This window comes from Trachurus japonicus, chromosome 19, assembly GCF_045865225.1.
Source record: "Trachurus japonicus isolate A0001 chromosome 19, Traja_1.0".
Taxonomy (NCBI): domain Eukaryota; kingdom Metazoa; phylum Chordata; class Actinopteri; order Carangiformes; family Carangidae; genus Trachurus; species Trachurus japonicus.
The window spans coordinates 6,799,462-6,821,142 of NC_140925.1; the positions used below are offsets into that span (position 1 = coordinate 6,799,462).

The 21,681-nt window shown below is 40.6% G+C and overlaps 2 protein-coding genes across 3 annotated transcripts; one reads left to right on the forward strand and one right to left on the reverse strand.

The window, feature by feature from the left end:
- Positions 1 to 166: 166 nt before the first annotated feature.
- pnmt (phenylethanolamine N-methyltransferase) lies at positions 167 to 2,056 on the reverse strand. The gene is made up of 3 exons (XM_085761227.1): positions 1,751 to 2,056; positions 1,021 to 1,231; positions 167 to 609 (listed from the first exon to the last, which is right to left on the reverse strand). Exons 1-3 carry the CDS (start codon positions 2,031 to 2,033, stop codon positions 171 to 173), a joined length of 933 nt encoding a protein of 310 aa, XP_085617353.1. The 5' UTR covers positions 2,034 to 2,056; the 3' UTR covers positions 167 to 170.
- Positions 2,057 to 5,371: 3,315 nt separating this feature from the next.
- Positions 5,372 to 19,481, forward strand: aldh18a1 (aldehyde dehydrogenase 18 family, member A1). Of its 2 annotated transcripts, none has more exons than XM_085761119.1 (18): positions 5,372 to 5,466; positions 5,633 to 5,730; positions 7,308 to 7,459; positions 8,330 to 8,479; positions 9,913 to 10,017; positions 10,132 to 10,290; positions 11,496 to 11,586; positions 12,039 to 12,163; positions 12,736 to 12,880; positions 13,013 to 13,086; positions 13,254 to 13,353; positions 14,146 to 14,366; positions 14,934 to 15,071; positions 15,195 to 15,390; positions 15,584 to 15,705; positions 15,812 to 15,998; positions 17,409 to 17,504; positions 17,696 to 18,054. In XM_085761119.1, the coding sequence occupies exons 2-18, from the start codon at positions 5,652 to 5,654 to the stop codon at positions 17,890 to 17,892; spliced, it is 2,337 nt and encodes a 778-aa protein (XP_085617245.1). In that variant the 5' UTR covers positions 5,372 to 5,466; positions 5,633 to 5,651; the 3' UTR covers positions 17,893 to 18,054. The 2 variants fall into 2 exon arrangements, with proteins under 2 accessions (XP_085617245.1, XP_085617246.1); XM_085761120.1 differs by having other exon boundaries at positions 5,400 to 5,466; positions 10,132 to 10,284; positions 17,696 to 19,481.
- The last annotated feature ends 2,200 nt before the right edge of the window (positions 19,482 to 21,681 follow it).

A 21,681-nucleotide genomic window follows, 5' to 3' on the forward strand; every position in this document is an offset into this window, starting at 1 on the left:
CAATAAATTGCACTACTAATATGTGTGTTGGCATCACAAATGATTAAATTTTATCTTTGTTTGCCGTGCTACACCATGCATTCACCTCAAATCAATATACATTTATTTTATTATTATTATTTTACTCTTTGTCTATCTTATCCTTTACAAATACTCCCACTTTTACTCTTTTAGTCCTTTCTTGCCTTTGCAAAAAACACACCAGTCACATCATCGACCCCGACCCTCATGTCTTGAGGCAGAGTGTAGACCTCCAGTCGGATCAGGGTGAAGCCGCTCTCCTTCAAACTATCACAGACCTGGGCTTCGTTCAGTGGGACCACCGGGATCTTCACCCCGGGCCCCCCAAAGTAGTAACTCTCTCCCAGGGCTCCGATGAGCAGGAGGTGACCGCCGGGCCGCAGCAGCCTCCCGATGTGGCCTAAAGCCCTGGTGAAAGCAGCCAGGTCGGGGCTGACGCTCTCCAGACAGAAGCAGGACACCAGACAGTCGGCCCCCGCAGAGGGAAGGGCCCCCGGGGCCAGAGGCTGAGGACGGTGCACATCCACTGGGAGGATGTCTGTGACGACCTGACGTAGCTTGGCAGCTTTCTCCATCCATGCAGAAGGCCTGGTGGAGACGATATATCAGTGAAGCACCAAAATAAGATGAAAACAGCCATTGTAATTGTGTTATATCATCATTTCAATCCGTAATGTATTCTTTATCCACAACCTGGACAATCTGGCACCTGTACAACACCAATATTATATCTGTACATAATTAATCACGCTCTGTATATAACTGTCAACACTAATCATTAAACTTTGCTTTGTATTTGTTATTATGCTCTTTATTTTCTTTCATTGATGTCTACTGCTGCAATACTGGAAATTTACCATTGCCGGATCGCTTACTTCTGCTTTAATATAAATCCAAATTGAAGTAGTTTTAGTAATTAGACTAATACAACATTTATGAGACTTAAAAGAACATGTCAGATATGTGTATCTGAAGCTGAGGAAAAGGATCAGGTTGTACCTTCGTCCCTCCAGCTTGCACACGTGCTGCAGGTACGGCGTCCAGTCCAGGTTGCCGCTCTCCTTGTCCTGGAGCCAGCGCTTCAGCTCCTGCCTGTTGACCTCTAGAAAGTCTGTGAGGAGCACCTTGTCGAAGACCTCGCAGCCACTCAGCACCTGGTACAAGGTGGGTCCCGATCCTATGTCCACCAGCACCTCCCCACCCACATCCCCTGAGAAGGATCGTGGAGGACAAAGGAATATGTGTAATTGCTGAGATGAAATAACTACTTTAAAACATTTAGACACACTGCAAAAACTCTTTCCAAGAATATCTATCTTATTTCTTGTCAAAATGTCTCAATTTTAGTCAAAACTAATCTCTTTCCACTTAAAATAAGACCCATCACCTAAAAATTAACTTGTTTTTAGATCATTTTCACTTGTTTCCAACAAATTTTCACTTGAAATGAGTAGAAAATTCTGCCAGTGAAAGCATGTTTTTTGTGCCACTATTAGATTTTCTACTTATTTCAAGTGAAAATATCCTTGAAAGATGTAAAAAGTGTCTAAAAACAAGCTATTTTTAATGTGACGAGTCTTATTTTAAGTATAATGAGATTTGTTTTGACTAGAAATGACATTTTGACTAGAAATAAGACAAATATTCTTGGTAAGATATTTGAGTTTTTGCAGTGGCACACTAGAACATTTTCACAAAAATAACATGATCCATCACCCCGTCTCTTTACCTTCAGTGAAAGCTCTATGGAGACATGCCAGTTTCCACGGCACGATGCTGTCTTTTCTGTCAAAATCAGCTCGTGGTGGAGTGTAGTTGTACTGTAGATATGCTGCAGGATCAAACCTCTGGTAGCAGGCTGCCATGGCCGCCACTCCGTTCTCTTTTCCCTTCTTCTCTTCCATCTTTACTTTGCTCTGCCTCTGCTTAGCAGCCAGTGTTACGGTGCAGTAGTAGCCTACTACCACCTCAGTCACCTTATATACCTGTGCATGTGGGTGTATCTGTGTCATTATGTGTCTGTGCTCTGGGCTACTCTGACTTTCATGGGCAGAGATAGCGATCCTGTTTTTCGGCCTGTGTTGCTGCCTGATAGCATTTGTTCTGTTCACTTTCCCTTCGGGCGCTGATACCATCAGATCAGGGGGCTTCCTCCGACACTAGACCCACTAATGGACTCCTCATAAGGCTTTCAGGTCTTCCACTCACCCCTCAGAGGCCCTCCATATCTCCACAATCATTCTAAAAGGCCTGTTACCCTCAAACGATAGACCAGTTTCGTCTCAGGAAACCCTATTTGAAAGACACAAACAGGTCTATCTCTAAGGCAGTCGCTGTTGTTGGCCTTATACTTTGGTGATGTTTGTATTGAGTGGCAGAGAGATGGCTCATAGTGAAAGGTGGCAAGGAAAATCTTCATGTTACTATTATCAGGGTTCCTATTTAAAATATCCAAATTCCATACTTTTTCCAGACCCTAATTTCCAGATTTCTCGGTTTAAAAAATCAAATAATTTGTGATATTTAAGTAAACAGACGTGCATAATATTAAAAAAGCACGCAATTTATCATTTGTTTTCATTATTATGAATGGTATGCAACCAAATAATTTCCAGGAGATTGTAGCTAGATACAATAGCGCATACAAAATAATTAACCCAAATAACTTCCGATAAGACCAAACCAAGATAAGATAAATGAAATAAATATATTTCCATACAATAGTTTCCATTTTCCATACTTTGAAATGTATAAAATCAAATTCCATACTTTTCCATACTTGCGTAGGAACCCTTTATTATTGAAATTATAGGCAAAATACAAAAGCCATGAATTTGAATACCACTATAATATGGAACAAAAACAATAATGAAATGCCACACAATGTTTAAGTATTTGTAGATGATTACAGTAATATTTTTTATACCTGTGTCTGTAGGCATATACATAAGAAAACATTTGTATAATTATAGAATATTGGAACCCAAAGGTGTAAGAAAATGTGTTTTACAGGCCTAGAAAATTAAAACATAAATGCAGGTGGAAGCTAAGCACAATACTGTATAAGACACAGTCATTGGTGCTCTAGAGAGGAAGTGGATATTAACCTTGGAAACAGTGGAAATATGAAAACTTCTGTTACATCTGTTTCAATGCAGTGCTGCACATTACATCTGTTTTCGGTTTAAGCAAAAATAAGACCACTTTAGAGCGCATATTCTACTATATCATTAATGAGATTTTGTGCTAGAAAAAAGGGAAAATTTATTGTCCCATTAAAATTATTCAAATTTTTCTACCCTCGACTCCCTGATTGAATTTATCTACTGTCCATTCACAGCATTTCTCAAAGCAGCAGCTGAACTAATGTGGATCTGAGCCATGCAGTAATCAAATGTATTCTCCCCAGGAGCCATTTAACACCTCGCTCAGCCCTGGCAGCTGAACCTGGATCCCACACACACACACTCACACACACGCTGACCTTCTTCAGAAATGCAAAATATTACAGTGTCCAGAGGAGACAAGATGTGGAGCTCTGCCATGTGGTGCTATTAAAATAAATTATTTGGAGAGCACAGTGAGAGCCAGAATTAAAAATGGAGAATGTGAATGCAAAGCATACTAAATTCATTTTGATATTGCATCTGTGATTACTGTATAAGATGTATACAATTCCCCAATAAAACAGTATATTTGAAAATATGAAAGCGTAATACAGACAGTCACAAAAGCACATAAAGTACAGTTAGTGGATTAGTGAAGCCAGGAGCAAGGTAAGGGTCAGTTTCTTCCTCTGAGTCAGATGGACAGATAAAAGAGTAGAGAGGAGGAGGAACACAGAAGAACAGATAAAGGGCAAAAGCGGACAACAGAGAAAAGACCAGGAGCAGATATAATGGAATAATACACATTTAGTCAGAGCTACAGGAGCCAATTTAGTTATCTGTGGTCCTAGGGGCAGTGGGAGTCCCACAGTGTCAGTCAACTCTGTTCTGGGTTACTTTTCATTTTGTCACAGCCGGACAGTGTAGGTACAGAAAACTTTCATCACTGCTGCAGTGACTTTTCTACTATATGGTTTAAATGAAAGGTGACAGACTCTTGAAAAATTGATAAGGTCAGTTGGGTCCTATAACCTGGTCTTCCTATGGACTTTTTAATAGCCTATGATCAAAGAACTTTATGAAATTGCTATGTTTCTTTGAGAGTGATTTGACCTTGGGTTGAGAGCAGGGGTTTGAATCCTGTGAAGTGTGGAGCCAAATGCCCAATCCTTACCTAAACCTAACTCATTGATCCAAATTAAAGCTTTTGACCAACCTCTGCATGGTTTCTGGTCACTGGCTTCTGATATGATTTTCCATGGAGGTACTGCACACAAAATATTTGGTTGTTTAGAATTTTTTTAAAATATTTTTTGGTTTCCACATTATGTTTAAAATAAAAATGTAAATTTGAATAGCTTGTAGGCCTATGCATGATTATCAAGCAATTTACGGCTACATTGTTGATATTGGCATTGGTATCAGTGAACAAGGTTTGTTTATAAATGGCAGTAGCTGTAGCGCACACCCACCCTACTCACTGTACCTGTTATTTGAATAGTTTCGTACTGAATGCACAATAGGCTTCATGCACAGCTCCACTACTTCCTGAACTTAAGCCAGCTCCTTTATTTCCTGTCAGACACACCTTGTCCAATAATGTAAGACAGGAAATAAAGGAGCCTGTTTAAGTTCAGGAAGTAGTGGAGCTGTGCATAAAGTCATAAGGTAGGCTACATTTAGGCCTGTACATTGTAGGGAGGCTACCCAGTTCAATATAAAACTTTATTTAAAATTTTATACAATATATAGTAGGGGGTCGATCCCTGCTCCACCTCTCAATCAGTTTGGGGGTCCTCCTTGGCCTGTAAAACGTTGAAGGCCCCATATTTAATCATTTATGGTGCACAAGGCGGGGTTTTATTTTGAAACGTGAGCACTTGCATGACACTTCCGGTCCCTTTTCCGTGTTGCCGGCGCCCGGCGTGACGTCACTTCCTGCCACTTCACCGCCGCCAATTTATGAGGGTTTTTTCTCTGCAGATACGAAGCACGTTTTTTTTTTCTTTGTCATAGCCTACAACGTCGGTGCGGTCTTTGGTGCTGCTGAATTAAAGTGTCGTCCTTAAACTATTGAACTTAATTCACCGAGAGCAGTGAAACGTTGGACAAACGGCCCCGTTACGTTTCGACTTGTTGTAAACTGCGGTGACAGTTTCATCAGCAGCTCAGTCAGTCAGTCAGTCAGTCAGGGGAGGAGTCGTGCACACACTGAGCCCTCCTCTAGTCTGTGCTAACTGTGAGTTAAATGAAGGAATAACGGATGCAAGAAGATGAACAAGACTGAATAGAAGACGTTTATTAAGAGGACAAGACACAGTGGACTTCACGAGGTTGAGTAAGAAACAAATCATATTAAATGCTTTAACATCCAGGGAACAAGGAGGATAACTTAATTTCATTGTGACTGAATTTGATTATAATCTCATGAGCTCCTCTCTCAATTTCCAGGTAAATACTGTGTTTTAAAGTCTTTGCTGGTGTGTTTCTCCACTTTGTCACAGTTGAGGCTTCACAGTGACCATGCTGCTGCACAGGCTGACCATTTGCTCCCCAAGATATGTACATGTATGCCGCTTACTCACCAGACCACTGACACAAGGCAAGCAAAAGCTGCACCACCAACACTGTTATGTCGCATACCCGGCATGTAAACTTTGTGTAAACACCACATTATTACAGTCCTTTCACAGCCATCAGATCCCTTCTCACCCAGCAGACTAGTTTTTTTTTGTTTTTGAGAAAAGTAACTCCACCAACTGGTGACCCCAGATCTTTGGATCAAAAGACAGAAGTCTGTTGCTGAAAATTAATTGTTCAGGTTATTTTTATTTATTTATTTATTTTACAAATAATGATAAACATAGCCTATGTTTTTCTGATGTAATAATAAAGTGCATATAGCCTATTTTTTTTAAAATAAACAACCCTGTATATTTGTCACTGCTTCATGACATTTTATAAACTTAACAACTCATCCATCAGTAAACAAACTAATTGATATTGAAATGAGACCTTAGTGACAGACTTGTTCACAACAAGTTCAGTTCAATAGTCGGTTCAGGTTTTAAGTATTTGATCAAATAAAAACAAGTATTTTCTGCTGTTTATGTGTCAGATATGAGAATTTGCTGTTTGCTGATTTGATGAATCACCGAATATTAGATATAATGGGCTCATGATCATTATGTGAGTGTCTATGTCAACATTGTCGTCGATAAGGTATGTGCAGCCAGATGTGGTGAATTCAACAAGAACGTCTGATCGACTGCTGTTGCAACATGCTCTTTTCTCTCCCTCTCTTCTCTCACTCTCTCGCTGTCTCACTCTCTCTCACTCTCTCTGTCTTTCTCATGCGCCTCATTGCTCCGGAGAGATGTGTAATGTCAGCACAGGCTTTCTGCTTCCCCTGCTGATGTGGCAGTTTGAGGGGCAGTGATTATCTGTTTCCCAGGTTACATATGGATGTGAGCGAGGGCTTCACTTTGTTTGCCTCACTCATGTAATCAATGAATGAAATGAAAACACAGCAAAACATGGCTGTTTGCATAGTTATGCAATGTTTTTTTTGGGGCGGAGTTTGTAGAGATAGAGATTAGCACCACTGTTTATTTTGTCTGATTACTAGTTTTCTACTCACACCTAGTACTCACACAAGGTTTCAAGGCTACTCACAAGGCTGCTCAAGATTTCCTAGACAAAATGAACCGTCTGAAGCACCGTTTTGAGTGTTAAAGGAGAATTCCGGTCATTTTTGACCCCTAAATGGTCACCCAGTGTTGGGGGGAGCAAAAAACGCAACTAAAATTGATGCAGGAAAACCAGAGTTACACCTAAAGTATGGGGGCAATTTTTTCAACCACAACAAACACTCAAAAAACAATCAAATATCTATGGTACATGACTCGAATCCTTATGACACACCACTGAACTCATACACTGTACGGTTATACTGAGTATAAACAGTAGAAACTTTTGTGTTTCAGAGTTCGGCTGTCTGAGGTGAGTGATTACATGCAAAAACACAAAGTTTTTTGCTCCCCCCAACACTGGGTGACCATCAGGACAACGATTTAGGGGTCAAAAATGACCGGAATTCTCCTTTAATCATCAATCAATGAACTCAGACTCCCATTTAATCAGACATATTCTTGTTCAACATCTCATCCCTCCACACAGCTCCACAGGGCAGGGCCCACGGCAGCTCCTTTGCCCACCGTGGTGAACTGCGCCAGGCAAAGAGGATCGTGGTCAAGCTTGGCAGCGCTGTGGTGACCCGTGGGGATGAATGTGGTCTGGCTCTGGGGAGGCTGGCCTCCATTGTGGAGCAGGTGAGGTCGGAGCACATAACCAGAACAGACTGTACTTTAAGTGACATTTGTGTCTCCACTACAGTACAGGAAATTCTTCCACTGGCACCATCTGTTTCAAGTTCTGAGCTATGTAAAGTCACAAATGAGTATTCATGGTTTTTCCCTTCCACTGCACTTTCACCAGACAAGTTTACAAACATATTTAAGTGTTTTTTTCTTCTTCAGATTTTCCGATTTTAGCCTTTTTCTAATTTTCTTTGTTCAACTGAACGTTCAGCAAAATGCTACGCAATGCATTCAAGTTCAATATCAATGCAATATCCAAAATCACAGAGACAACAGAAATAGAAAATCATACTCCTGACTGAGTTTGTTCGGTACAGACCCAACAAAAACCCACAACATCGTTATTTTTATATTTCTTTCAAAGAAATTGTGTAAAGGACTGTTTCAACTGAAACTGCCATTAAAGCAATCACATCTGCCAAATCACAGTAATAATAATAGAATAATTTTCTTTTGCACATCGTACGGCACTAGCACTGTAGAAAGTAACAGTCAATGAAAACTGTTGGCCTTGTTTCTGAAAAACAGAATTTTTTGATGTGACTTTTTTTGTTCTTCACTTTGAGGATCACAAGGGTTGTTCCTTTGATAACCTTTGCATTGTGGGGGAGGCAGAAAGCTCAGAGGTGATATATCTCAAAATACCCACATGTAAAGCAAAAAAGAAAATATCATCATGGGTAGTAACCATTAGGGGAAAGTACCATAGTAAGTAAATAGGGTGAACTGACCCTTTTAATGCTAAATCCTTTGTGAAAGTCTGTGCGGTCCCTAGCTGTGATCCACGACTCGGTAATTGGTTGTATTGTATTTTTCATCCAGGTGGCCATGCTGCAGAATCAGGGCAGCGAGATGATGATTGTCACCAGTGGAGCGGTGGCCTTCGGCAAGCAACGATTAAGACACGAGATCCTGCTGTCCCAGAGTGTCCGCCAGGCGCTGCACTCCGGACACAATCAGCTGAAAGACATGGTAAGAAAAGGTGGAGGAAGTTAACGCATCGATGCGTGAGGTAATGTCAAAGTATATACAGTAAATCAACACACATAGAGTCACATAAAGAAGAAAAACGCTGCTGCTGCTCTATGTGGGTTGAACCTTTTAACTGTGTACGTGGAGGTGAGCTCGGTGCTTTGGTACTTTGTTGTCAGTTATTATTGTCACAAACGCCACCATCATCAAACGCCTTTTTTCCTGATTATACAGTGCAGTGCGTGGTCACAGCAGCGGTGACAGTATAATAATCTCTACAACACAGTAGCCTGCAATACAGTAATGTTACAGCAATGCTTCTCAACTGTTAAACTGGTATTGATCGAACTGTCACAAGCAGTTTTTGTTACTTTTGTCTGACAGTTCACTCAGCCAAGACCAAGTCCAAGATGGAAACCAAACCAATGCAAAACCATTTTCAAGACTATTACTGTATTCAGCACCAGTACTCATAATAATAATCATGTAGCTTTATATTTACATTCTTCCTCAGCTAAAACGAAAAGTAAATTTTATGTCAAATCTGTTGCATATTTAATTGAAACAAAGTTTGAACTGAATAACACAGCGCAGAACCTGCTAAAGTCTCCCACTTATGACGAGTTTTTCAGATAAGTTACACAGGCATATATTTCTGTAGAACAATTTTAATTATCTTAAATTTATTGAGTTACATTTCATAAACCAAAGTGAGCAGTTGACAGAGAAAAAAAAAGATGTCACTGCAGCTGTGGTCTTGATTCGTCTTGAGAATTAATCGTGAGTCCAGCTCAAGACTGAGTGTAGCCGATTCCGTGTCAAGACCAATTGAAAATGTCTCCCGGTCTCGAGTACCACAACACTGCTCTCAAGAAAAATATACAGCCTGAATATAAGAACCTAATCACGCCTTTGTGACTACAAATTTGCATGCTAGATATTTACACCATCATAAAGCACATGGACCATCTTTCCACCCAGATACTATTCCCTATTGATTGATTAGACAACTGTCCATTTGCTGCATCAAATGAATGGAACCTACAGTATTGCAAAAAAACACTAAAGCTGGATGGTTTTGTGTCTATATTTGTATTCAAAGGCCGTCAAACGGCAATTCTTAATGACACCTGTAAATGTTTTATTTCAGCCAGAAGTAAAACAGATTGCTGCTTAATGTGTTTTAATGTTTGTTTTGTTTTCTCCCTCTTCCCCTACAATTGTTTTATGGCACTTGCCAGGCAAACATTGTAAATAAGATTTTTAAAAATGTTTTCCTGGTAAAATAAAGGTCAAAATACAATTTTAAAAAAATCGATAAACTATTTGATGTCACATTATATGATGGAGCCATTTCTCCAAGAAGCCAAAAAGCTTTATACTGTATTTATAGAACCAGTGTAACCAGACATTTATTGGATTTAATGTTGCAGTCCCTGCCTGTGCTGGAGGCCCGAGCCTGTGCTGCAGCTGGACAGAGCGGACTGATGGCCCTTTACGAGGCCATGTTCACACAATACAGCACTTGCACTGCCCAGGTACTTGTGTTTACTTCACAGCAGAGACAACATCTTTAATCTTTGGCTCTTTCACTCAGCGGTCTCGTCTCTCCTAATTCTCTGCTCTCTCCTCCCTCCTGCACTTGCCCACAGATCCTGGTGACAAATCTGGATTTCCATGATGACCAGAAGAGGCAGAACCTGAACAGCACGCTACAGGAGCTGCTTCGTATGAACATCGTGCCCATCATCAACACCAACGACGCTGTGGTGCCGCCGCCGGAGCCCAACAGCGACCTGCAGGGGGTAAATGTGGGTACAGAGAGAACGGGCATGTCGCTGCTGGTGGTGATGGTAGCAGAGGCAGAAGGTGTGCTGAAGGGTTTGGCAGAGACGGTGTCTTATAGGGCTGGGACGATATGCTCTTCTCCCGATTCGATTCTTCTACAATTTTTTTGGATGCCGATTTGATTTAAATTGCGATTCTACGATATTGCAGATTTTCTCGATTTTTTTAGTCTGCATTTTTAACACCAGTAAAACAGTTGAATGATTATGATTGTCTACAGACAATACACATCACATGTAAGTCAGTTTTTGATATTTATTCAGCAGCAATATATATATATATATATTTTTTTTTTTTACTCTCTTTTCAAAAGCCTGGACTGCATAAAAGAGGTAAAAATAAAAGAGTATAGAAAAAACAGGCTTCTGAAACCTTTCTGACAAAATGAGATATAGACTGAGGTAAACTGCTACATTTTAACATTTATCTGCACACAAATACTGAAGGATTAACATACTCCATTATAAAGTGAACTTAAACCCTTTTCAAAACCTGGACTCTCTGTATGTAAAAAAGGCGAACAAATACAACAAAATATCGCAATACTTATGTGAATCGATTTTTTCTCCCACCCCTAGTGTCTTATAGAGCACAGACTTGCACTATTCATTAGCTAGGGTTATTTTATATCATTCACACACACACACACACACACACGCTAGAGGACCCCTGCCACCCTGCCTCACCTCATCTGCCCTCGAGCATTAAGGCATGTGCATGCAGGGAGGGGGATGGATGGCAGTGCATCCTGCCACTGGTCAGGAGGTACTGTCACCGCGACTAACTTCTGTACTGTAGGTAGACATCTCCTTTTTCCTTCTCCTGCAGAGACAGCTAACACCTATTCAGCCATTAAGGAAGTTTTAACACCTTATTAATTCACATGTTATCATAACACTGCTAGAAACAAACTAATTCAACTGTGCTAAACTTAAAAGTTGGACTTCAGGGCCGTGATAATTTGAGTTTGACATTTTTTCCTGATGATCCTTTAGAGAGATGGCTTGCTAACAGAAAAAAATAGTAATATTAAATATTTATTTATGAGCATGCCACTCTAGGCTTTAAAAAAAAGGCTTAGATTGGTGAACTGGCAGATGGCTGACTTCCTGTCACTACTTTCCTGTCTTTAGGTGCTTACATCAGTGATTTTTTTCTGGTTCTCTAGGTGATCAGCATTAAGGACAATGACAGTCTGGCGGCGAGGTTAGCCGTGGAGATGAAGGCTGACCTGCTCATCGCGCTGTCTGACGTGGAAGGTATGTGTGTGTTACCACAACAACGGTCTGGATCAGCTGTTAGGTAACAACACCATCTGTCTGCGCTCTTCTCCGGTAGAGGGGGAAAAAAAACACCCCATTCAGGGTCAACTGAGAGTCAAATGAGAGGCAAACACAGACCTTCTGCCAGGATGTTTGAAATGGATGCTGATGGGGTTGACATAAGGTGTTCTTGTGCACGCACTTGTGTCATGGCTGTGAATCCATTCAGCTTTAATTCTCTAGATTCAGGAAGCTGATTTTCCTGACAGAGTAAAAATTGGATTACTGATGCATGAGGAAGTAACTTTTCTTAAAGAAATACACACAAGACTTTGATCTGATAACTTTATTATTTAATATTCTGAATGAAAACTGATAGGACCCATGTGTCTATCATACTGGATGTGTATGAAGAAACAATTTGTATGAGAACTGTTTGTTTTTTCTAGGATTGTACAACAGCCCCCCTGGAACAGATGACGCCAAACTCATTGACATCTTTTACCCCGGAGACCAGCAGTCCATCACGTACGGTACAAAGTCCAGAGTTGGAATTGGAGGCATGGAAGCCAAGGTATATTGACGATCCGTAATCAATCTGTGAACGTGTTCAAGTTAAAAGTCTTATCTAAGTAGAGACTCACTGACAACAAACTAACTTTAACCTTTTGTGCCATGGATTTTCCTTCACTTCTGTTTTCCTTTCCGTGTCTTGAAGAGAGAACTCAATTTAAAATGAGAGATGTTAACTTTATATTGAATTGTCTAAATTGTAAACAACCAAAGATCACAAGTGCAGATGTCGCAGGACTTTGTTTCAAAGCTCAGGAGAGTAGAGAATAGAAACTGTGTATGTACAGTAATGAAATGAAAGCTGTGTGGTCTGAAGAAGTCAAAACTTCAGCCACAACACACTTGAACACAATTTTTGTGCACACATCATGAAATGTAAGTGCATTGTTATCCTGCTGAACTCTATGAATTTGTACACATAGGTAAATGTTCATGTGTCTGTTTTGTGATGGATGCTTGTGTTTATGGTGAGAAAGTAAAGCAACGAATAAAATATTGTCTCCATGTAAAGTAAGGTTTTGACATTTATATTCAGATTGTAAAACTAAACCATCTCTCTGTGTTTGTCCGCAGGTCAAGGCTGCACTGTGGGCGCTGCAGGGTGGCACCTCAGTGGTCATTGCCAATGGAACAAACCCCAAAGTAACAGGTCATGTCATCACTGACATTGTCGAAGGCAAAAAGGTGGGAACCTTCTTCTCTGAGACCAAACCCGCCGGTGAGTGAACCTGGGCTGAGTGGACTCTTTCCATTCGACCTCATACCATGTCATTGGCAGCCACACCAAAGCTGCAGCTGTAGGTTCAGTCTGTGACCGAGGTTTGTCCTCTCCTCTCCGACTCTTCACCAGGCCCAACGGTGGAACAGCAGACGGAAATGGCACGAAACTCTGGAAGAACCCTGGCTTCTCTTCACCCAGATCAGGTGACACTTAATTTTGAATAGGAATCAAACACAAATACATTAAAAATTCCAGCTAAACTTTAGTTTTTTAGTCTGAATCCTCCCTACATCAGACAGAGAAACACTGCCCCCCTGTGGGTAGATGTGGTACATGCTCATACTGCCTGTGTTTGCTTCACTGTTGTCAGAGGAGTGAGATCATCTGCCATCTCGCAGACCTGCTGACTGAAAAGAAGGACGAGATTCTCGCTGCCAACAAGATGGACATGGACCTGGCTGTTAATGCAGGTAGCAGAGGGCACCGCACACACAGTTTGTGTGTTTAGGGAGGATGTGGCAGTGTAGAAGTCAATCAGTCAATCAATTTGTTTATTTCGGGCATGTCAATTTAAATAATCATCATCACACTTCATCTTAGTTCAAATAATACAATACACATGGCCGAAAGGGAAAGCGGGAGAAGCAAAAGCTTATCTAGTCCCGCCCCCATTACCCACAGAATAAAATCTTTTTCATAATCAGATCATGATAGGAGTCAACACTCAGGAAAAGCTTGTGGCATTGTTTTATCTAGAAACACATTTGCATCAATAAGATTTGATTCTGTCATTGTTGCCCACAAATTACATAAATTAATATATAATAATACATTTTTATTTAGGAAGTGCCTTTCACGCCACTCAAGGACACTTTACAGAGAGCAATAAACAACATAAAAACACAAGAAGAAACAATAAACAACATTTAAAATATCAATAAAAATGAATAAAAAGAGCAAATGAATAAAACTGTGCAGAGTGAAGGGAAATGTTGGAGTTAGGGGTGGTGGAGTGGGTAGGCAATTCTAAACAGGTGGGTTTTGAGTTGTGTTTTGAAAAGAGGGAGAGAATCGGTGTTACAGATGTCAGATGGTAAAGGGTTCCAGAGTTATTTATTATACTTAATAAATAAGAAATGGGTGACTTAGTCCATATGTGTCCACCAGAGGGCGACTTTATCACTTTCCTGCCATCAGTCCATCATCCTTCAGTTAATATACCACCTGATAATAGAGTGCAACCTCTCTCCCTTCCTCCACAGGCCAGTTGCCACCAGCCATGCTAAAGCGCCTGAGTCTGTCACCGGCCAAACTTAACAGCTTGGCCATAGGTCTGCGCCAGATCGCTGTGGCAGCCCAGGACAGTGTGGGCCGCGTGCTGCGGAGAACCAAGGTGGCTCACAACCTGGAGCTGGAGCAGATCACCGTGCCCATAGGAGTCCTGCTGGTCATCTTTGAGGCCAGACCTGATTGTCTGCCACAGGTATGCATGTATGCACATTTTACACTGACTTTTCAGTATGTATAACATATTTCTCTGAAAGGGATAGTTCAACATTTTGGCAAATTGCCCCATTGCCATAATCCCTATAGTTTTAGGAGTAGGTTTGTTCGGCAAATGCAGAGACTGCTTGCCAAAAAACTGCCTCCGATGGGAATGAGCATCGGTGGTTTTGCATGAATTTACCTCTAAAACAACTCTGTCTCGTAACGTTCTGTTATTATTTCATAGCGTGGTGAATGTGCAGGTCACAACTTGTCCACCAGAGCGTTTTGGAGTTGTTGGATTATGTATTTGATCAGTTTGATGAGGGAAACCAAGAAAGCTCTGAGCAGCTTGCGGCTCTGCTCCGCCGTTCTAAAAATAGCTTGCACCACAATTAAAGGTAACGAACCTACTGCTATGACTATAGCGATTATGGCAATGAGCCAATTTGCCAAAATGATGAACTATCCCTTTAATTATGTTAGTGTGTCAGTTTTTTTTTTACTTCTTTCTTGAAATGACTGCAGTAATTTTAAATAAATAAATAAATAAATTTTTATCCAGGTGTCGGCCCTGTCCATAGCCAGTGGTAACGCACTCCTTCTGAAGGGAGGAAAGGAGGCTGCCAACACAAACCGTGTTCTCCACCAGCTCACACAGGAAGCCCTGTCCATGCACGGAGTCAGAGAGGCTGTGCAACTGGTGAGACCGGTTTCCTGTACATCTGTTATGAGACAGTACTGTACAATCTCTGTATTTCAGCCAGAGAGGAGAGAATCTGCTTTGTTTGCTTCTATTCCTAAACCTTTTTCTTTTTGGTGCTAGGTGAGCACCCGTGAGGAGGTGGAGGATCTGTGCCGACTGGACAAGATGATCGACCTCATTATCCCTCGAGGTTCCTCTCAGCTTGTGAGGAACATCCAGCGAGCCGCCAAGGGCATCCCGGTGCTGGGTCACAGCGAGGGAATCTGTCACGTTTATATCGACGCGGAAGCCAGCATTGACAAAGTCATCAAGATTGGTCAGAAAACCAAAATCTCAAGTCAATGTGTACATTTCTACCATATTACTAAAATAACTCAACTAATCAATTTACCAAATATTTGTAAATTGTCTGTGTGGTACTGAAATACCGTTTTTCCCAGATCTGAGTGTATTCGATTGCAATCAATGAAAAGGCAGTAATTGATGGATTTTGTTTTGTTCTATTACAGTCAGAGACTCCAAGTGTGATTACCCAGCAGCATGTAATGCTATGGAGACTCTGCTGATTCACAGAGACATCCTGAGAACCCCGCTTTTTGACCAGATCATTGACATGCTGCGCACTGAGCGGGTGAAACACCAAATGCACAGAATAATTCGACAAAAAAATTGATTTTATCTGAGTTTTGTAAACCATAATGAATTAATGATTTGTTTTTCATTCAACGTGTCACTAGGTGAAAATTCACGCAGGCCCTCGATTTGCTTCCTACCTGACATTCAGCCCATCGGAGGCCAAGTCGTTGCGGACAGAGTATGGTGACCTGGAGTGCTGCATGGAGGTGGTGGACGGCATGGAAGAGGCTGTGGACCATATCCACAAGTATGGTAGCTCCCACACAGACGTTATCGTCACAGAAAATGGTACGTGGGCTTTTCTTTTTTTGTCCTAAATTCTGCTCTTCATCGCAGTTGTTTCAAAAGGCTTACATGCATGCAGGAAAGATGCAGTTGCACCATAATTGTAGTGACATCTTATTTTTACTAAACGGCACCTGTCAGTCTCGGTCAGTCTTGTCTTGCTCCAGTCTTCTTCATGAAGGTGTTTCTGACATCACCCTGTCTCCCTGTCACAGTGAGTAATGAGCAGTGACACTTGTTGGCAGGATGAGTGCACAACCTCCCCGTGTGACTCCAATGCCGGGGACAGAGACCATTTAAAATGTAGAGCAGATGCTATAACACCGTTTAAAAGACTCATCCCTGTTGTTTCTCTTGGGTCATGTTCAAACACCTTTGTGAGCCATCACACTTCTTTGATAGAAACCTGTCTGTGTGTGCAAAGTGTCTCCTGTTTTAAAAGGCAATTGCCATCCTGCATGTGGACAGTGAAGACAAACACATTGCTGAACATTGTGAATTATTCATAGTACCGAAAGGTGTCCCAGACAACACACACCTTTTTACTTTTACTGCTCAGATAAGCAGCAGTGTTCATAACATGGATAACAAGCCTCTCTGACTGAGGTGCAAATGCCTCGTTAAAGGGCGGGATACAACTATGGAGAATATTTTGACACGTTTCTTTAAGTTGTTAGAAGAAACAACAGTGTCCAGCATTTTGAAAAATACAGGAGAAAAGTGCGCTGTTCACGTCTCTACATTGAGGATTATTGGCACCTGCAGTGGAGGACGTACTGCTGCCATCTAGTGACCACAGAAGGTACCTCAATGAATTACAATGTGATTTGTACCAGTGCACCTGAAAATCGATCACTGAGATAGATAGATAGATAGATAGATAGATAGATAGATAGATAGATAGATAGATAGATAGATAGATAGATAGATAGATAGATAGATAGATAGAGTCATCAAGAGAAAAATCCCCCTCATTTGGAAATTGAAGCTTGAGGTTATCTACTTACTTACTTATACAATATTTGAAGAATTTATCTGAAAATTTGGCCAACCTGATTTTAAAGTAATTGAACACAACATGGTTTTCTCCTGATGACATATAAAAAGAGTTTTTTTTTGGGTGGTGGATGTTCACATGATTCTTGCAGTTTGCAGCACTGGGTGTTGTGTAAAATGACATGGACAGATGTGTTTCATGAATTGGTTTAATTGCATCAGCAGCAATAAACACCTGTAATTATGTCCTCTGAACAGCCAAATGATTTTTTTATAAGCTTTTGCAGCACTTTAATTCATTATTTTGCCTCAGGCTCTTTGGCTTGAAGACAATTTATAGCTGTTATTTTTTACAAACCGTTAAGATTATATGAGTTTGTGAGCTAGCAGCATCAATAAGCTGCTCTTGTGTTTCAGAGGACACAGCGGAGCAGTTCCTGCAGCAGCTGGACAGTGCATGTGTTTTCTGGAACGCCAGCTCACGCTTCGCTGATGGCTACCGTTTTGGACTGGGTACGTGGGGGTCTCATCAACATGTCATCTGTTGCGTGCTTCTGTCCCTGTGTCTCCTTTTCCCAAAAGTCTGCATATACTCTCTTAGCCATATTCATTTGTTAGAGGGAGAGAATTGGCACACTTCCTAACCACATATGTGGTTTACCTGTCTCACTTTCTTTTCTCTGACTTTTGGCTCTTCTCTTCAGGAGCTGAGGTTGGAATTAGCACGGCGCGTATCCATGCACGGGGCCCTGTGGGCCTGGAGGGGCTGCTCACCACCAAGTGGGTCCTGAGAGGTGATGGGCACACGGCTGCTGACTTCTCTGAGCACGGCACTATGAAGTACCTCCATGAAAACCTGCCTGTTAGCCAGCCTTTGGCAGGACAGAGAGACAGCAACTAGACCAGAGACTTTCACAAGGCTCTCCTGGCCTCAACGTTGGTCAAAATGATTTGCATTGCCCACCAGCAGCCTCTGTTTTAAACCTCTGCAGCACACAGCAGAGAGAGATGCTCAGCACTCCAACGGTCCAATTTATCAGCACATCCAGAAAGTTGTCCCTGCATAGAAAACAGTGTTGTTTACTGACAGAGTTTACAGTTTTAAAAGAATTCTACCTCAGCTTATAACGCCTTCGTATACGAGTAATGGAAGTGCCCTCATAGGCTCTTGCAGGAGGCATCATGTGGTGATCACAGCGCATGATGCCTCTACAACAATACATTAACTGGGGACAGTATGAGCAAGAGGAGTAATAATCAGGATAGCTTCCTGTAAGACAAAGTAAACGCATGTTAAACATGTGTTAAAGAAACTGATATTTGTTTTAAAATAATCTCAGGACATGAATTCCATGATGGACTTAAATTCACAATCCTTTTTTTAAATAGAGATCAAACTATAATGTCATTATGCTGGCTTTGCTTGTTTACACCGAACCAAACAGTGCCAGCGTATTGATACCCCTGTGTGTGATTTTTAAAAAGCACAGCACTACAGACATCGACCCGGGTCTGTGACTACCTCTGCAGACGGCTAATTGGCGGGACAACAGTGCCCGGCCCCCACTTGATGTTTGTATCATTTATACAGAATAACAAGGTGGAGGTGCAGCATTCCCGCCATGAACAGGCTGTGTAAAAGTGGCACTATTTAATTTCATCCATAAGATGTCCATGAGAATAGATAATGCCCAAATATTCTTAATGAAAAGTACCATGGTGTACCAATATGATCGGTTTATTTTTTATCAAAAATATTTTTCTTTGATCTATTCAAGTCTGTTCTTTCAAAAAGTTCATTTGAATGTGCATATTATTACTTTTAGGTTAGTGCATTGGCTCATGGTGGATACTGATTTACAGTATCTGCTGTCTTTGTTCATCCATTTCAGCATTTCTATTTTCTTGCTGTAGTTCCAGGTTTAAGTTTCTGTCTGTATATTTCTACTGTAAATGTGCAGGTATTTTTTGATGAGCTGAGTTGCTGCTTTTAAATCACTACAAGGTAGCATTTGAGAGAAGAAATGTTTACTTTTCCCCATTAGTTTATCCACTTATCATTTGTTTTCCTGTTTTAAAAGTACAGGATTAAAATCAATAGTATTGTACTGTATATGATACAGAAGTATCAGAAATTTTCCAGCCATGCTGTACAGCAGTTGAAATGCACTTCAGCATGAATGCATCCATTTTATTTACTATATTATTTATTTGATCATTCTTACAAGTTCTGCTCATTTTTTCCCCCCATGATTTGCTGTTTTCCTGTTTGTTCCTTGTGGCGCCCAAAGCTTCTGTCAGAGCAGGAACAGTAATTGACAAGCTGCCTCCTTCGAGCTGGAGGGGAGAACGCAACTGCTTTTAAATTAAGCTCTGTTACATTCCAGCCTCTGAGCTCTTATCTGATGTACTGCAATGCACACTTAAGGTTTGGTTTGGGTTGTTTAATAGCAGTGTTGTAGAATTATAAAGAAAGTAATTGAAAAAGAATATTTGGATATTATTCTCACTTTCTTTGATTTTTTTTATTTATTTTTTTGCAGTCGAAATGTTGAGGATTTTCACACGCATTTTCATCTCTGTCCTGGCACTAGTCTTTCTACTTTCACAAAGAACACAAATTAATGGGGAAAAAAAGTCATACTGATCTGAAAAACAGATGTCTAAAAAGGGCCTTTTTAAAGTTGCCCATAGGGGAATTCACATTGCTGGAAGTGGGGCAAAGAAGATGGAAGACAATACTATAGAGGTTTAATTATCCAGCCATCAGAAATGAAAAGGGGGAGAAGGAGAACTGAGACTAATAATGGAATCACAGGCTTATGTTCTTGGTTTCTCTGTTTCTTTCCTTCTCTCTTTTCTATCATCTAAAGAATTCATTCTCCAAAACGCACTACTTACCCTTCAATCAGCCTCCCATCACCAAGTCCAAAGGGTTCAGAGATGAAGAGAGAGACAAAACTCGGATCTCACTCTTTTGTCCTTTTCATGTGTGAAGCGATTGAAAGAAATCATCTAAATGACTTGAGGTAGAGAAGGAGCAATCCAGGGACACTGAATATTGTGTCTTTGATGCATAGTATTATGTTATAGAATTGCATTTTACAATATCACATCCATCAAAGTTGTTTGCCACAGTAACAGTATGGTAGATATTGCATTGCTGTATTAACGGCACTTTTTGACTTCAGTAGCTGAAGGGGCTGCAGAGTGTTTTTTTTACATGGAAGAAAGCTTCCATTGCCAGGTGCCTAGTCAATGCTAATTTTGGGTTGAAATATCAACCTAGCACTAAACTTCAACCCGGTATGTCATATGAAACAAATTCCCAGCATAATATTCCCCCACTAAATAATTTTTCCTTGGTGCTCTACAGAAAAAGACAAATAAAAATGTTACAGACTCATGAACCCATGATCAGGATGAACATTGGAAAATTAGAAGGAAATATATACAAGTAAATTATAACATGCTGGTTTTGGTCAACCTGATTCTGTCCCAGACATGTACCAGCAAGACACTTAAGGGCAAATTTATTTTGAATATGCTGTTGAAATCTGTAGATTATACAATTTGATTCTACTGAATAGTTAAGAAGAGATGTTTGGAAAGTCTTTAGGTTGTTTGCTTTTCCTGTTTTTGTGAAGTTTTAACTTCACATAAAAACTTAAAATATGTTCTTTAGACACTTGCTTTCAGCAGTTCTATGCGAGTCTGAAGAGCCTATTTCCTGAATTAGTTTAATATTTAAAGCTACTGCCCCTTAATGACCTTAAATTAACTTCCAGTTTGTACATTTCTTCTCATCTCGTCTCTGTTGTTGCCCCCAGACCCCAGCTGATCAGTTATCATGTTGCACCCGTTGATGGTGTGTTGGGTGTTGGGTATTGTTGTCCACAGAGATATAAGGAGGATGATGACGGCAAATCACTGGACTTGTACAGCAAAGTCGACAACCCTTTAATTGGACATTACTCAAGGCCAAAACTCATATTTCTTGTTGTTCTTGATCTTAAGAGATTCTCAAATGCACTCCCTGCTGGGCTTCAATTTTTTTTGAATCAATAATTAATGGTCAAAGTTATTTATTCATGTGTATCTTCACCAATTACGCAGTGTCTAATTAACAATTTCAATAATTGATATTTATTTCTGAAAGGGTTGAGTATCTTGGGCTGATGAAAAATGCATGAGCAGGGATATGGACTGGGTTTTGTTTTTTGTTCTGAGAGAGCTTGATGCTCGGGGCTAATACCAGGCCACTTTGACTCCAACTCTTTGAGTTGGCACTGGCCCTGTGATGTGGATCTAATATGGGCATCTTTCATGGACCCAAAGCGCTTACTGTGTACCATGTGATCTCATAAAGACTCCTACATGCCCATCCTCAGATACCCTCTTTTTTTAGTCTTTTAATATTGAACTTCAAAGAATAAGCTTCTGTTTCCTTGATAATTTTTCTTTGTGTATGTGGAATGACAATATCATGGCAAACTGTGGAAACTCTTCGTCTTACTAGGACCTCAGTGGTTACATCTACATCTAACTCTGTGGCCTGATGAAACTAAAGTTCAATCACCATGGTAAAAAGAAAATTATCCCTCAGATTTATGACAAGCCCTATCCCCCTGATCTTTTGATAGTGACAGCTGTAGTCGTCAATAGAAAATTAACAAAGGCTCACTTTAGC

What these genes read in the sequence shown, in the direction of transcription:
- aldh18a1 (XM_085761119.1), top strand. Translation starts at nt 5,652, where the DNA reads ATGCTGCTGCACAGGCTGACCATTTGCTCCCCAAGATATGTACATGTA. An exon ending in TGACAAAGTCATCAAGATTG is followed by an intron (nt 15,391 to 15,583) that starts GTCAGAAAACCA and finishes GTTCTATTACAG; the next exon opens with TCAGAGACTCCAAGTGTGAT. An exon ending in ACATGCTGCGCACTGAGCGG is followed by an intron (nt 15,706 to 15,811) that starts GTGAAACACCAA and finishes ACGTGTCACTAG; the next exon opens with GTGAAAATTCACGCAGGCCC.
- pnmt (XM_085761227.1), bottom strand. Translation starts at nt 2,033, where the DNA reads ATGACACAGATACACCCACATGCACAGGTATATAAGGTGACTGAGGTG. An exon ending in CCATAGAGCTTTCACTGAAG is followed by an intron (nt 1,232 to 1,750) that starts GTAAAGAGACGG and finishes GATCCTTCTCAG; the next exon opens with GGGATGTGGGTGGGGAGGTG. An exon ending in TGCAAGCTGGAGGGACGAAG is followed by an intron (nt 610 to 1,020) that starts GTACAACCTGAT and finishes CGTCTCCACCAG; the next exon opens with GCCTTCTGCATGGATGGAGA.